This window comes from Mchenga conophoros, linkage group LG18 (assembly GCF_057382185.1).
Source record: "Mchenga conophoros isolate Kocher_MC1m ecotype Shallow Benthic linkage group LG18, M_conophoros_male_GT1.1, whole genome shotgun sequence".
Classification (NCBI taxonomy): Eukaryota; Metazoa; Chordata; class Actinopteri; order Cichliformes; family Cichlidae; genus Mchenga; species Mchenga conophoros.
Genome location: NC_140543.1, coordinates 6,951,175 through 6,968,522, shown reverse-complemented (window position 1 = coordinate 6,968,522; position 17,348 = coordinate 6,951,175). Strand labels below are relative to the sequence as shown.

The 17,348-nt window shown below is 39.6% G+C and overlaps 1 protein-coding gene across 1 annotated transcript in view; it reads right to left on the bottom strand.

The window, feature by feature from the left end:
• Window positions 1–17,348, bottom strand: part of LOC146553114 (receptor-type tyrosine-protein phosphatase N2-like) — a 220,548-nt gene that overhangs the window by 170,933 nt on the left and 32,267 nt on the right. The window contains exons 4-8 of the mRNA XM_085256023.1: window positions 11,110–11,224; window positions 10,280–10,421; window positions 7,542–7,914; window positions 5,645–5,965; window positions 5,039–5,079 (exon numbers count right to left, since the gene is read on the bottom strand). Of these exons, the coding sequence (XP_085112149.1) occupies window positions 5,039–5,079; window positions 5,645–5,965; window positions 7,542–7,914; window positions 10,280–10,421; window positions 11,110–11,224 (992 nt within the window). The remainder of the gene's footprint in view (window positions 1–5,038; window positions 5,080–5,644; window positions 5,966–7,541; window positions 7,915–10,279; window positions 10,422–11,109; window positions 11,225–17,348) is intronic.

Here is a 17,348-nt window from a genome sequence, read left to right as displayed (position 1 = left end):
TTTTGATTATTTAGTATCCACTGAGCATTGTTTAGCCTACCCGATGGTTGCTTCCAGCAAGATAAGGTGCCATGTGACTAATCTCAAACATGAAAATCAGTTCACTGTACTCAGATGGCCTCTACAGTCACCAGATCACAACCTAATAGAGTACCTTCGGGATGTGGTGGAATGGGAAATTTGTCTGTAGCCAACAAATTTGCAGCAACCGTGTGCTGTTAGGCATACTTAATGAAGTGGCAGTTAAGTGTCTAATGAAACAATATTGAATCAAGTTCTTTTTCTTTTAAACTGAACTTGTGGGAGTTTTCCTGTTGCTGACATTAGCGTGTTGGCGATCTGCAGCTACAGGCATGAGGAAATAATTGCCTTGAATCAAAGAACAGCCACCCTGTCAGACTTATGCTGAATAGGGTTTTAATATGCTATTATTCTTCTGGTCCTAGCTTCAGGGTAATTGCTCGTCTTGTCAAGAACTACATCTCACTGCAGCAGCAATGCCATGTGAGCTAAAAACCTAGTTTGTTCTGTCTCTGAGCACTTTGAAATACAATCTTCTTTGCAACTTCAAATTGTTTTTTGGGACCAGCAAGATGCATCAGCCTGGAGGGAATTTTCAACGAGCAGAAACAAAATAAGAAATGAGTACAAGAAATAAGCACAGAGAAGACGTTGCTTCTATTCCGGCGTTGATTTCAGCAAATCTTATCATAAATATATTTTTCGCTACAAAACACAAATAAAAAGTAGTTGAAAATGACATATTACATTTTATTTGTAAAGTCAGATATATGGACAAATGAATAACAGTCCCACAGTCACGAAATCCCTTTCACTAAGCTGAATGGGTTTTTATCAAACACTGCAGCAATAGATAACTATTGCTCTAAAGGTAGTGCAGCATTTAGTTATGTGTCAGCATGTTATCTGACATAAAGCTGTGTGATAAACATCAGTCTTCTGGATTGGAAAGTTGTGTATTTGTTTGTGTTTATGGACACATAATGACATAATGTCAATGTGGAATTTTTGCATTCTGTAAAAATGAAAAATATTCATTCTTTCCTTATATCTATCTATCTACCGTAATTGTCGGGCTATAAGCCGCTACTTTTTGCACAAGCTTTGAACCCTGCGGCTTTTAGTCAGGTGCGGCTTTTCTATGGATTGTCCCTGATTTTTGTCATATCGTAAGACGATTTGTTTTGTTTGTTCCGCTGTTGTACGGCACTACGTTGCCTGGCGGAAGGGCATGTGATCAGACACACAGTATCGGGGTTCAAGAGTTGTAGTGCCGTACAAGTAGCTCGAAAAACAAACTTCAAAGTAGCGCTACACCTTCAGCGGGAGTCGTGGATGGTGTGCGGCAATAAACTTGCGAAAAGCAAGTTATGCTCAACTCCACCGGTGGAATCTGACAGCGTGGAAAAGTGTGAAAACATCCATCCATCCACCTGAGCCTAAAAGGTAGTCTGAATCTATTTTTCTGGTGTGTAGGTTATTGTTATGTACTACATTTGTTACTCGTTTTTGAAGCACAGCACATGTTTCGTACTTGTAATTACCGCTACTTGTACATATACCTAAAAAGTTATGTACCCATAACTTGTTTTTCAAAATATTAATAAAAGAGATGTGTCTCCAAACAGCCATCTCTTTCCTGACAATTAGCTTTGTGCATATTCTCTTACATATGATAAGTCAACATTGAAACACCTGCGGCTTTTAGTCAGGTGCGGCTAATGTATGTACAAAACAGGATTTTCCCCTGATTTTAGCTTGTGCGGCTAATATTCAGGTGCGCTTTGTACGGTATCTATCTATCTATCTATCTATCTATCTATCTATATATATATATATATATATATCTATATATATATATATATATATATATATATATATATATATATATAGATATATATTAGGGGTGCAACGATACACAAAATTCACGGTTCGGTTCGGTTCGATACTTTGGTGTCACGGTTCGATATTTTTTCGATACAAAAAAAATGTTCATGCCTTTTTAATTTGTCATTTATTAAAATTATAAATATATATTTTAACTCAAAAGTACAGTTTTTAAATTTAACCCTAACCCTTGTGCGTGTTTTTTATTTTGACAGCGATTTCACTTGTCATGTTTGCATAGTAAGCTAACGATTAATAAGACGATGTCAGAGGAATTGGTGCACAAATTATCATCACTCACAGATCAGTGCTGTCGCTCTCTATACACAGTTCGCACGATTGCAAAGTGAAAGCAAAAAAACAAGCGCAAATTCAAACGCGATTTCAATATGTCACATATTGACAGTGGCTCACCGATGCCAATGACATAATTACCCAGCTACATTTCCGAAAGAATGCAAAAGCATTGACATATATTTTCCTTCCTACAATAGCCCGACGGGCAGGGAAGAGATAGATTTTGGTAGCCCGACTGAAAAAAATCGCTAGCCCCAGGACGTCGGGCTAGCGATATTGCGAGCCCTGTATCTGATTGAGGAATCACTCATCTTTGGAAAAGAGAGTTTATTACAGAGAAATGTCTCTTTCCAAAATAAAAGCTATACTATCCGCTTCTTCTGGGCTATATTCTCAGCAGCATAAGGAGAATCATGTGCTAACGGCTGTTTAAATGACTCGGCTAAAGTTAGTAGCATGCTTGTTGTTTTTGTCTTTGCACTAGGATGATGTCGGCGTAAATGTGCAGTCATATTCGTTGTGTTCCCACTAGTGCTTTCAGGTTAATCTCGTTGAAATGACCTTAACGCCACAACATGGCAAATCTCCGTTAACGAGCTACCGCCGATCGCTCCGTGCATGGGGCTAGACGGCCAACACGTTAACGAGCTAACTGCGCTAACACACTAGTTCACACCAATGTAATTGAGCACTGCATGGCACATCCAACATACTGTTTTACTTTAGTCCATGACTGGCTTACCTTCAGGGTCATACGTCACATGAAAACCAAAATAATTCCAAACGCCAGATCTGAATGAGGGTGGGGGAGGTCCATGTTCCAAGGAGAGCTTAACTTCTGTCTTGCTAGCTTGCCCTGCGCTCTTCCTTCTGAGGATGCTGTCTGTGTGGAGCGCTCAGTAGATCTGCGCTCGACAGTGCAGCCTAGGCGGAGTAGTCGAACGCAGATTCACTGAGCGCTCAACACAGACAGCATCGTCAGAAGGAAAGTTGATAAAATAAATTACAAATGTTGTATTGTTCGATACATATGCGTACCGAACCTAAAGCACTGTATCGAACGGTTCAATATCGATACGAATATTGTTGCACCCCTAATATATATATATATATATATATATATATATACATACATACACACACACATACACACATATATATACATATATATATATGTGTGTGTATATATATATATATTGATCTATAGATATATAGATAGATATAAGGAAAGAGTGAATATTTTTCATTTATATACACTTATATACACACATATATATATATATATTTGTGCTGTCAGCGTTAATCTCGTTAAAATTACGTTAATGCTATAACTGCATTAATCTGGAAAATCTCCATTAACAAGTTACCGCAGATCACCCTGTGCGTGGGCCTGCATGGCGTCAACTCGTTAGCGCGGTTAGCTCGTTAGCGCGGTTAGCTCGTTAACGCGTTAATCTAGTTAAAATGGCATTAACGTAATTTTAACGAGATTAATGCTGACAGCACTAATATATCTACATACATACATCAGTAAGTATGAAACAGGACAGATGGAATAAAGGCATTCGTGTTCAGAAACACAAATCAGTAGAGTTTCTGACTATTTCACAAACTGCCGTGATGACCTGTTGTCATGGCTGTAGTCACATGTCTGGACAACACAAACATTTTAAATGCATGAAAAAAAAATTAGCTTGTTTTAGGGTTTTCACATTTTTAACAGATTGAAATTTCCGCTTTTAAATCAGCCACGATCCATTTAATGTCAAACTAAAGCATTTCTGCATGCACAAGTCTTCTTATTTAAAATGCAGCACTAAAGTAACTGGTTAGTAGTGTGTAACACATCACAGTCTGTTGGTTATTCATAACCCGCGAGCGTTCTGATGTCCTTCGTGACAGGACTTTCTTGATTTGGTTGGTTCTCACGTCTGTCTGGAGGTGAAGAAAAAAACCTCTGTTTCATCAGAGATTGTAATCAGGTATGCATTGACTTTAAGATGTTCCTCTGTCATTAAAATCAAGGTTCTGTCAAAGTGCAAATGAAATTGGCTTTAAAGATCCTTTGTTGCCTCTATCAGGAGGAATTTTAAACAGAACAAACGCACATACTGACTGATGCCTTGCTGAGAGCTTATAATCGCCCCTCTATCTGGTCATAATTATTTTTATTATGTAGCTTAGTAGTTTAGTAGAGTCCAAGACAAATTTCCTCTTGGAAACAATTAAGTATCTATTGGTGATCTATCCGCTGAAATTTTAAAACTTTATAGCAGAATCACATTTGGTTTTTTAGACACACATCTCTCTACTATACATGCTAGTATTTCAACCACTGCTTTGAATAAAAGAAATCTGTGAAATACACTAATGAGTTTACTTTTTTTTTTTTACCCAGGTTTCAATTTACAGTATAAAGGACTGAATCAGTACAGCGTCGTTGTTACGAGTTCACCTTGTTTAGCCTTAATTAATTCCAACTCACTCATTTATCCACTGCTCTCCCGATTCCTTAAAAAATGCACATGTTCATATCAGTCCGATTTATTGTGGAAGATTGTCTTCATTATTTGAATAAATAAAAAAAGAATATTATTAGTGCATACTAGCAGTATAACAAATAAAACTTTGGGACTAAAACCTGATCGATTTTGTTTTTTGTTGTCGGCAGTTCATTCTCTCGCATGAATACTGAGTTCTAGATAAATTCTTTGGGCAGTGATTTCACCCTTGCAAAATTTCATCTCACTCATAATAAATTACATAACTGCTTACAATGTCAGCCTTGGCTTTGACATTTAAGTCTTCCCTTTCTGCTACTCTGATTGCTTACCTTGTCCTGCATATTTTGCTCCTCTGTCTCCGTGTGACGCTCTGTTGGGAGAAAGAGAATAATCATATTGATACATTTGTGTTTCCATTCAAAGCGGGAGCAGAAAGACAGAAAAAGAGGTGGTATATGTAAAAATTCATTCAGAGCTAAAAGCTGCCAAATTTCAAGGCCATTTCCTTAAATCAAATTCACCATTCTCTAATATTTTACTGATCTGAATTCACCCCTGTGTAAATTTATTTTTCACTGATGCTGAAAAAACACTAGAAAACGTACATAAATAACATATCCACTGCGCTCTGACCACAGTTTTTAATCATTTAGTTATCTGTTGAGCACTTTTAGTGATTGTGTAAACATGCAAAGCCTGAGTGGCCTCAGTGGACAATAAAACATTAACACTGGCTGGGTTTATGTTCTGCATTGAGCACAGGATGCTTATTTATTTTCACATTGATTTTTATGTTGCACTCTTGTGGCAACTTGAGAGCTCCGTTTTTTTGTTTAATCCAGCCTACACAATTATGCATGTATTATAGACTTACTTTCCATCGCTTACTCAATACTTTAATTGCGTAAAAACAAAACGAATCACTATAAAATTACCTTGAAGTGCTGCCAGTGCGACAGGAGTGCTCTCCTGAGGTTTCAGGGTAGGAGCATTCCCCAGCAACTCATCCCTAGGAACCTCCCCCGCCTCTTCCTCTTCTTCTGCTTCTTCTTCTCCATCACTCATCTCTCCTTCCAGGTCTCTCGGTCCTGGTCCCCTCATTCGGCTCAGGCCTCTGTTTAATCCCTTGTCCTGATCAACTACCTGTAGAGCCTCAGCTATCAGGCTCGACAGCTGGTCCAAATCCTGCGGTGTCAGCGTATCCATGTCCACATGCTGCCTGTCAACATTCTTCAAAACGTTCTCGATGAACCTCTCTGGAGGAGAGATGGAAGTAAAATAACAATGAAAGACAAAGAAATTATTATCATTAAAGCAGACCAAATATTCTAACTCCACGCTCCATGTTTGCATTCTTGGACTTGTATGATTCATAGTTCAAAATAATATTTATTGATCTTGTGCTGGGTTTTGGTTAAGTCACTCAGTTTACCCTCTGTCAGAAACAAGCTGTTTTAACTGCCTTTCTACTAGCTTTAAGCCAGCTTCCTTTTGATTGGCTGCCCCTCGTGACCAGAAGGTTTGAACAGCAGGTGGGTGGGAGAGCTGTGTGTCTGACATGACATCCTCAGTGTATAGATTGCTGGGATTGCATAGTGGCTGCATTATTTGAAATTCTGGACATGTTTATTATGATCGTGTATTTCTAAGAGAAAACAAGAAAAAGCAGAATCAGTCCCCATTAAAACCAGTTATGTAGTTTAGATTAGAGGCAATAGTCTCACTTCTCATGTCTGCTGTCTCTCTTCTGATCTCAGCATTAAATATTTTTAGGTATCTTACTGTGACGATGTGAAAGCTGTGATTTGTAGCAATGAAGCTAAAGCTGTTTATGGAGCTCCTTTCAGGTTTACAGCGAGCTTCAGCTTGGTGTATAGCTGTCCACTTATTTACTATTTACTTGGCATCACATAGCAACCACAGCAGACAGTTGTTTTCATCAGAAAAGCCCTGTGTACCAGCACCAAACAGCAGGCAGACATTTAGCTAGCTAGTGAGCACACAGTGGAGAATTTAGGAGACAGATATTTCCCTCAGGACTCAAAAAAGACACAGAGAATCGATACAAGAGTTATATTCATTAGGTGGACACTGGACTAAATTTAATGCTGTTCTGTTTGCTGGATGCTTATATGAGTTCATGTTCGCTAACAAGTTTGCTAAGTTAAAGTATGAGGGCCTGTCAGTGTGTGCAGGTTTTAATGCACAGATAAAAATGAAAGTTGAACATCTACAACTATCATAAGAACTGGGCGCACTACACGTGATTAAGTTTACCTTTGAGTTAACTTTGAAAGCCTTATAGCAATTATTTAATGGTCCTTGCTGTGAGCTAGTTTTTCCAAAGTCATGCAAATAATGCTCATCTTTATGGAAAAAGAGTACAATGTGGTTTTCACCACAAGCCCTGTGTGTTCAGTGTAGCCACAGAAAGAAAGAAATAATAATAACTTCCTTATAATGAAGACCCAGCCAGCGTCTGACAGCAGGCTAAGGCAGAAACATGCTATCTGATTCTAAGTGTAACCACGCTGTGCTACAATTTCCTTATTTCTATTCAAATTTGCTTTACTTTGAACGATTCTCTTAACTTCCTGGCACCACTTCTGGTATTCTGCATGGTTCAGTCCACTCAAAGAAAGCCATAACTCACAGGTTCTCCTTGTTGCTTGTAATAAAATTATGTAATATCTGGCAACACTGACAGTTCAACACGTGTGTGTTTACATGTTGTAAGAGATACGATTGAAAGTGAAAGACGTCCTGCCTGGAATTTTGCATCTCAAACACGCTGCAGACTATGATGAAATCCATCATGGGTAAAATACATACCATCAACAGACGTGAGTGGGTCCTTGGGTAAGGCCCCCTGAGGCCTTCCCATGTTCACAAGTCTGGATTTCGAGGTCTCCTTTTTGAGCCCAGAATTCTCTATTCTGTTGCTGTAGAACGTCCTCAGGCGCTCGAATGGGCTCGCTCCCCCACTGTGAAGGGACGCATGCCCGGAGAGATACTGCCTCAGGGCGCCCAGGAGAAGGTCACCCTCAGCCTGCGTGGCGAGGAGCTGGTTGGCTGGTGGTCTCTGCTTTTGCACGGGTTGGAACGATGAAAGAGATGAGAAGCTGGAGGGAGGTGATTTCTGAGCTGAAATCTGGGGCTTGGAGCGATAAAGCTCTGCAGGGATGCCGGACTGGAAACGGTCATTCTGGAAAACACAAGCATACTGTACAAAGACACTGATGCTGAAGACACTTCCACCAGCTTTCCAATAGCAGAGCTTTTGCTCTATTTTCTGAGAAACAGCCACACTGTGGCTGAAGGAGAAGTGCATGCCCCTAATACAGTCATTTCAAAACACGACTCTGGATGTGAGCATAAAAGTCCCACCCACCTGCTGTTTGTGAGGGGCAGCCAATCAGGAGAAAGCTGCCTAAAAGGGGAGTGGAATTAAAGGAAAACTACCTCAAATGTTTTGTTTGACACAATGGATGAACTGAGAGGCTATGAAATGTGAATCATCCAAACTCCATTAACTATAGAGAGCTTAAGTAAAAGCCTGAAAATTCCCAACCATATGTTGTAATGTCTCAGAGCAAATAATTAGACCTCGAAATAAACAGACCGCAAGGGACAAAGTATAACTGCAAAGTAAAGCATAAAGTAAATTATAATTACTTTGCATTGCTTGAGCATTCCTGCTGCCTAGAACTTTAAGATGCCAACCATCTCACTCACCAGCCCCTTCATTCCCAGTCATCCCTCTGTCCGATGTTTAATGATGACAAAAAACTGGCTGCGACAGAAAAAAAATCTGACCAAAAAATATGAGTCATGCAGAATTACTATTTATGCAGATGCTGGATCCAAGAAAATGTCCCATCTGCTCGTCACACGTTTAAGGCTGAGACAACGTCCTAAAATAATGGGACCAACTGTATGTGACAAGAATGCAAACCATCCTGACGCCAAAGTACAAAACACAAGCACCCTGCCTTTTTTCTTTCGACACACTTTGGCTTTTCTTTCTTTATAACACCACCAATCCAGTAACCTTCGTGTTAGTGTAGCCAATTTACTTCTAGACAAAATGTATGCAAAATTAAATAGATGTGCATTTGCTGAAAACATCTAAATGTAACGTTTCTTGTTTTTGTTCTTCCACTAGATTTAGAGAGAGTATCTGGATGCATGAAGAAGCACTTTGCTTTATTATTAAAGGCTTCATTTGAACAAAAATGATTATTGAGATGAAAAAGGCCATTTTTGGGGAAAAAAAGTTATTAATCCATTTATGCAATCATATTAACAAATCCATCAGCTACAACAAAAGCAAATTGTCACTGCCGGCTCCATTAACGCCCACCTAAGAGCACAGAAATGGCACAAGCCTGAGTAACGGCAAAATTATCATAACAATACAGACATAAGCCGTTCCTCACAGTTGTCATACTTCTTTATGATTTGTGTGTGCGAGGCCCCCTCTGGTATTTGTTGCTGGCAGTATCTTTATTCATTTACATCCCTCAGTTGGTGATGTTTATGCCACTCGTACCCGAAGGGCCCCTTCAACCCTCCAGCTCCTTTTGGCTGCCACCAAACAGGTGAACCTGGATAGAAAAGGCCATGAGCCTACAAGCGATGCCTGCAGGCTCCACGCAGTCGTACTCGCTTGGTCCTCAGTACAATTCCCCAGCTGGAAAGAGGCCTCTGCAGGCACAGCAGAGGGACGCAGTCGCGCCTTGAGTTATTAATTAGAGCGGTGAACTCCTGAACTCTCGGCTGGTATTATTTCCCTCATAACGGTCAAGCTGGGAGAAGTCATCAGTTAGGACAGAGAAGCAAGAAAGAAGCGAAGGATGACAGCGGACCACCTGCTGTGAAGGTGTGCGCGTTTGTGTCCTTTCAGCGTGTTGTGCGAGCGTGCACTGTATGTGTGCACGCTTTCTTTTCAAACTGAGCCAGGTGGCCTCGAATGGAGGTCGAGGCTAAATGCAGTCATTGGGATAAAAACAAATTCCTCACATATTCTTCGGTTTTCAAATGTGAGAACAGGACCAGCGGGAGCTGAGGTTTATGTGGCACTTCAGCGATATTCTGTCATTTGCGCTTCATTACTTTTGGGCTTTTTTGAATCCTTTCAATTAGCACACTGATAATTGATGTATAGAGGTGAATTAACAGCTCCATATTTTCACACTTGGACTCTACAAGAGGAACTTTGCATGATTCACAGTATACTGGGCCTTGGTGCAACTCAGATCATTCACTGTCAAACAGACCCCAACTTAAACCGACCTTTTCTTTCTGATTAGCTATTTCTCATGAACAAAAGTACAGCAGGTGGGTGGTGCTTTTAAGTTTAGTTTGAAGATCTTTGCCTTCATTGTTTGTAACTTTACCCATGTTTAATTAAAGCTCCCACCTTTGAAGAAGATAATATGTAACAGAAAATAATAAAAAGCATAATAGTTTCTGTTTACTTGCTTGAGGCAAAGAAATTCCAACAAATGGCAAGAAAATCATGAACCGGAACAACCAAGTCCCAGAAGCCAAACAGAGTAAATGTTTACCTTGCTTGGTGCGCTCAAGCTGGAAGTAGATGTCTTGGGAAGGAGGCCAAGGCGCTGCAGGTACATCTGGAGATTTTTGCCGAGTTCTACCTCTACCGGTTTCACCCTTTGGTCCACTGGGTCCATTGCTTGAGCTACTGGCCTGTGAGAGTAGAGAAAAAGATGAACAAAATGCAGAAATTAGTCACTTCAGAGTAGCACAGTCAGATAACTTCATTGCAAAGACGTGCAAATGAATTGTTTTTCCTCCAAATGGAATTATTAACATGATGCCATTCTAAAATTTTCATATATCTTATATTAGTATTAGAAAAAAGGCAAAAAAAAGGTCACAAAGTAAAATAAAAAGTAAGAAATTAAAATACTGGCAGCAGCCAGTGCTACCCTTCAGCCTCCGACAGCAGTAGATACACCTGTGGTATAAATTTTAAAATCCTAGGTGACAGAAAACTTCACCTCACTGATATTTGAACTCGTTGAAGATTTTTAGTAGATACACCAATGGTATCCATTTGAAAATCCTAAGTGTTATCTTTCTCGAGTTATTGTTTTCACAAGATTTTCAGACAACTTGACCTTGAGGTCAAGGTCACCGGGATTCTGACTTGTCCAAAATGTTTAGTAGATGCACCTATGCTATCAAGCCCTATGCCGTCTCATTTTCGAGGCATCGTGTTCACAAAGTTTATTGTCCACGCTGCCGGCCTGCCAAGTGGGGTGACGACAAAACTAAATGAAAATTATTAGGAGTAAGATAAAACAGAAGTGCAAATCTACAAATCTACATGTCCTTTGGTCACAAAACTATTTGAGCTAAATAAACATCTGACCTGATCTCAGTGGTGTAGAACGACCCAGTCTGCTGTGGTCTGTAGGGAATCCTTCTCAGTTTGGATAACTCCTTGGACAGAACCTGCTGGGTGGTATCATCTTCCCAGGTCAAACCTACAGAAAGAAACAAGGGGACCCTTTAGAACTAGAAAGACAGGAATACATACGTTAACAGGACACAAGCAGGAAGTCCAGTATTGCCCAGGTGCATATCTACTGTGCACCTGTAAGTCTCGAATGAATTAAAACTGCACTGAAGTACAGAAAAAGTGGGTTGTATGCATGAGCAAAGTGTAGCCGACACGTGGTGAGTATGGGATAGAAAGACGGAGAAGAAATTGCTAAGCATGCAGTAATTTCCCTAAACTCATTAGGTCACTCATTAGCAGAGGAGACGAGGAAACAGCGGGTCGTCCTTGGAGACTCCAGCGAGAGACTGTTTCAGTGACTAAGCAGAAACCGTCTCTCCTCTAGCTCTCCTGCTGCACTTCAGTTGTACAACATGATGAGCTACTTGGGAATTTCTTTTACACATCTTTACTTAAACAAACGATTAAATATTTACACCACTGCCATGATGAAAAAGTGAGGTCAGGGGTTAAACCCAGAATGTGTACATCCTACAGTGAGATCAATGTCCACGTAAAAACAGTAAATAAAGTACAGTGAACCAAATAAAACAATAAATACTACTAGTAAGATGTTTGTTACTTGCCAAGAGATGTGGCTTTGCTTTTGTGTTCTGCATTTATTACCCAATACCATCTCTGCAATAACGTCCTAATGAGGGAAAATTATTCTGATTCATTTGATTTGATTTGGACATGCTTTTTCCCATGAACCTTTTTAAAACATAAACAAGTTTTGCTCGTCTTTTTCTGACCGCTCATAAACTGCAGTGTGGTTTTATCTATTCTGTGTACTTCTATCCAAAACTTACCCAGGCCATCTGTGAAAGAAGCCATTGTTTCAGACATCAAAGATGATCACAACACGCAAAACATTATAACTAAAAGCATACATAACATTTATAATATTCATGTAGTTTCAGTTAGTTTCCAGAGTGGATTTTCTTGTTTCTGTTTAGTTTTTGTTGTTTGAAAATGTTTAACTTTGGTTTACATTTATTAGCTTAAGTGTTTTTTTTAGTGTTTTTAATTATTACTCTATAGAGCGCACGTGTCAGAGGCAAGCTTTACAGAAGTGAGCACAGGTGTTGGAATGAAAACACGCAGACTTTAGAAAGCAGCTGACTCATAGTCATGTTATATTATTAGATTACATCATTATACGGCACCTGAAGGTTTCTTAATGTTTGTTTTAGTATAAGCAAACCACAAATGTGATGAATAAGGTGGGGCGAAGCTCTAAAGAGAGCTATTTTACAGAATTTATGCACATGTATATTTATGCACAATGAAAGAAATTTCAATATTTCTTTCACTGAGATGAAAGAAATATTATTGGAATTTTCATTAAGTGAAAATTTCACTAAGTGTTTCAGTGAATCTCCTGACCACCTAGTTGTTTTTTTTATATCTCTGATATTTGATTGTGTATTGTGTCCTTATTTGGTATTTATGCATAAGCTATTTGTATCTGCTGTTTAAACAAGTGTTCAAGAGCAAGAACAAATGAGTAGTTTGAACGTTTGTGTCTATTTTCCTCTAGGTAATGATTTTATTACCTAGTTGTCAAGCTGCCACTGCAGCAATGTCAGCCAGACATTCTTGTGGATTTACTGGGCATGTCAAAAAAAAGTGTTGCATTTCAGCAAGTGTACAAAAGGACAAGGCTGATGAGCTGCTTGGGCATTCACGTCTGTTTCTTATACTTAACATGCATTCAAACACAGTTTTTTGGCAACTGAACAGAGGAGCAGGCGCCAACACCAGATGGGGTAGCGGAACGAAATGTTACCGGAAATATGGCCGCGCTGCGCAAAGCACAACACGAACGGAGGCATTTGGCAGATGAGCGATGACGTTGCTGAAAGATTCAAGTAATGCAGACTGTAGCTCCAGCTGTGATGCCACAAGATGTGGGTCCACCACGGAGGACGTGCACTTGAAATGAGAAGGGAAATATCATCCCTGTCAGCTTCACACGCAAAAAAGTGATAGCACATTTTGAGCTGAGGGAACTGAAAACTGGGGAAAATATTGATAGATAACCAAAAAACATGAAGCATGATGACAAAGAGCAGCCTTAAATCCTGACAGCAACAACCTCATTGGCAATGCAGACCATGGAGAAGTCCGACTACATGAAGTCAAAGTCAGCAGGGACGCAGCCAAACAGATTAGACGTGCATCAGCTGTTTCAAACCAAGTTGAACTAAAAGTTAAAAGCTACCATCTTACTGCCAAAAAAACACCTGTTGTAGAGACAGAATATCAGCGTTTTACTGTTTTAATATAGGATTCCTGTCCTGAATGATTAATGCTACATACCACTGCCTCCATCTGAATATGTGACATGCAAAACAGCCGTAAGTGTGAATAAGCCCCAAACTTCAGTAACAACATTAATGTTTCATAACTTGCAGATATTTAAATATAGATAAAGGCAGTCTTTCAAAAGAGGCATTTCAATCATTCACGTGAATGAGAACCAGACGAAAAGGATTACAAGGTTATACAATCCGACAGCAGGAATATGAATTACCACACGGGTTTAGAGAGTTTTGAAACTATGATAACAGAATGCAAAATGAACATTAGAAGAGAAGACCTGAATGTAAAAGGTGTAGAAAAGGTTGCCCGGAGCAACACGTTTTGAAATGAGGATGCTTTTGCTCAAAATTAAGTCTTTCCCGAGGTTTAAAAAAGCCGGAGTCGAGAGTAAACAGGAACGAGGCTGGAGACAAAAGATGGAGGCGATGAGTTCTGAGAAGAGTCACATTCTCTCTCTTTTAGCTCTGTTTAAAGTTTCCACCAACTCCCAAGTGACGTTAATAACCACTTTTCACCAGCTCGTGTCTGCCTGTAGCCGTCTGTTGAGCAGGGAGTGCATGATGGTGTTTTAGAGGTGATTCACAGGATGATTCTCTTTCGCTTTGTCATTTCTCACAGTGAGCTATCACCAATGGTTAAGAGTTGCTTTAAATCCCCAACAAATCTCAGCAAAAGAACATCATCATCATCATCATCAGACCCACTGAAGAGCAAACTTGTGTCGCAGCCTAATTCTTACTGAGAAAACCCAATTTGTGAAAACAAGACAGCCTCCAGAGCAACAGAAAAAATTCGGCGTAACATTAAAATGAAGGAAGAAACAAGATAAAAACATTTAGCCTCCTTTCATATTTAGCATACTGGGAAAAAAACACGAAAATTTTGAAAATGTTCAGTAGAAATGATCTTTTTTTAACTGTTAGTTTTACTTAAAATGTCCATTCCTAAGATTTTAGCTCTATAAGACGCACTGCAGAACAATCAGCATGTTGTGAAACTGGAAAGCGCTGCCAGCAATAATCTCATTGCTGCCAAGATCTCATACCATTTCTAGTTAACCAACAACAGCACCATTTTTTTCCAACTGAATTTACACTTCTGCCTGTATCATTTGCGAATCCAATTAAACAAGCTCAACTCATTTCAGAGCATCTCAGCACCGAGAAACCTCCTTTAGACCCCCGCAAAATGAATTACAACCCCAACTGCCACGAATCAGGCACAAGCCTCTCTTTAACAGCTGCACAGCGTGTCAGGCCAGCTTTCGCCATCAAAGAGACATAAAACCGAGCCTTTAATGGCAGCCACGGTGGCAGAGAAAACGGGCGTTAGCGGCGGGTGAACAGACGGCATCTGACACGACAGGTTAATAAACGTTGGAGCCCCTGCCAGGATATTCAGAGTGACTCCGCGCATCTCACAGACTTAACCGACCACAGAAAAGCGGGCAGGAGGTTGTCGGCCAGCTGAAGTATGAGGTGAAGGTCTATCAGAGTTTGAAGCTTTCACAACTAAATAAATGAGACTGTGGTCCTGAAAGAAATTGGACTGAATTTAAAATGCGATGATGTACCTGCAAGGACTCATGGACTATGGAAAGCTTAAGGACATAGGTTGTTACATTGTAACAGGTTGTTAGATTGTAAAGCCCCTTAAGGCAATTTTGTAATAAAAAAAAACCTTTGTGATTACAGTTATTTAAATAAAAAGTCTTTGGAAAATGAAATGCATGTAGCTTGAGGAGGTTAGAGGTCAGAAAAAGACGTTTTGGAAATGCTCCAGTTCAGTTTGCATTTTCTCAACAATTTTGTATTGCACGTCCTCCACAGTTAATAAATGATGCCCGCCTGCTCCACAAATACCATCGGCCGTATTCACTAAGAGTCACGCTAATTACAACCATGGGCAAAAACACTGCAGCCTTCCACCAGTTTAGAACTTGATTTATCAGCCGCATTTATGCAAATTTAATTTCCACAACCTGAAGTCCAATTACAATCACTGCGGTCCTACAAAACAGCAGACAGCAAGGTGAGAAACTTTTTGGATCACTGGGTAAAAAAGTCACGACATGTCTTTGCCAACAAATCCCAAACACTCTGAAAATAGAAGCGATGTAGAATGCTGACAATTTTCAACCGTGTGTATATATTTTTTGTAAATTACTAAAGAATCAAAGAATCACACTTTAGTCTCAGATTCAGAAGATCTTTGATTATCCCTGAAGGCATACTGTTTATGTGACAGATGCTTAAATGAACAAATGCTGTAGAACTAAATAGGATAAAACACAGCAAAAACACAAGAAAGCAGTGGGATACAAAATTGTGAATCACAACGTTTTTGATTTTTCCAAGTGAAAATGTTCAGTTTTTTAGCAACATGAGCAAAAGATCCCACGGGGAAAAGAGGAAGGGAACTCGTGGCATGACTTACAGTGAATTTGGAGCTGTAGAACATAAGGAGTCATGGGACAACTGATAATAATGATAATAATAATGATAAAGGCAAGAGTTATCTACTGTTAAGTCTCTCAAAGGTGGTGCGGGGAGGTTAGTGTGTTTTTGATGTCGTGTGCGAACTAAAGAGGACCATCGTTGCTGTGGGCAAACAGCAGCTGTGACCCTGACGAGGTGGCTTTTCAAATGACTTCACATCTGCAGGGCCTTTAGTGAGCAGTGCGAGTGGGAAGAGGGTGTGTGTGTGTGTGTGTGTGTGTGTGTGTGTGTGGGCGGTTAAAGGGGGAGAAACAGAATTGCAGCAACAACTTTGTGAAAGATTCAAACCGTTCACAAAGAAAGAGAGAGGCAAATGTACTGTGTGCTAAAGGTTAAATCTCGTCTGATTTTTGTAGTTTCGATATTACCCCTGTTGATAATAATAACGCTGTTACTAAATGGGCGTACAGTGACATTAACTACACTCAGAAAACACAGACGGGCTCTACAGTGACAGACGTATAGAGTTTATGAGGATGTACGTAAATGGACTGGTATTTGTATAGTGCCTTTTGACTCAATTGGAGCACTCACAACACTTTTTTTTTTTACTACACACACATTCATACAGCACTTTTATCTTTGCTCAAGCGCTTTTTTATCTGACGTTCATTCACATCAGGGGCAACTCTTGGTTCTGTGGTCAGTCCAACGTCTGTGGGATGGTGGCGAACCTGTTTGTTCTCTCACAGGGTTGGACCTATAGGTTAACTAGGTGGGAAAAAAACTAGTTGTTTGACTTAAACATCTGGGTTGGTTATGGATGAGCTCATAACATTATCCATTTATTAAATGAGTTCTTTATAAAAACAAAATTGACATCTTTTTTATGTCTCTCTTTGACATCCGTTTAATAGCCACCCAAAAATGTTGTGTCATTAGTGAGAGCTGCAAATTAGCTTGCGTTACTCAATTATAGAACAATAACTAACGTAAATAATTAACCAAAAATAATCAGAAGAGCCTGTGAGAAGATCCCACAGTAAGGTGTGGACTGAAGCCTGACTGTAAAAATTGGCCAATTCCATTTTTGGCCTTTTATGTGCACTTCTATCATCGGTGGTTCCACCAAATGTCATAAAGTTTGGTGTCACATTTGACCAGGCTCTTAGTTTCAATAATTATATTGATAATCTTTATATTTCATCTATGAAGTATTGACCCCATCAGTGGAATGGTGTCCAAATCAGAATAAGAAACGATTAAGTCATCTTACAAAAAGGTCCAAAATCCAGCTGCTGCACTTAATAGGTCTTCTAAGTGTTTCATGTGTTTTGTCATCTT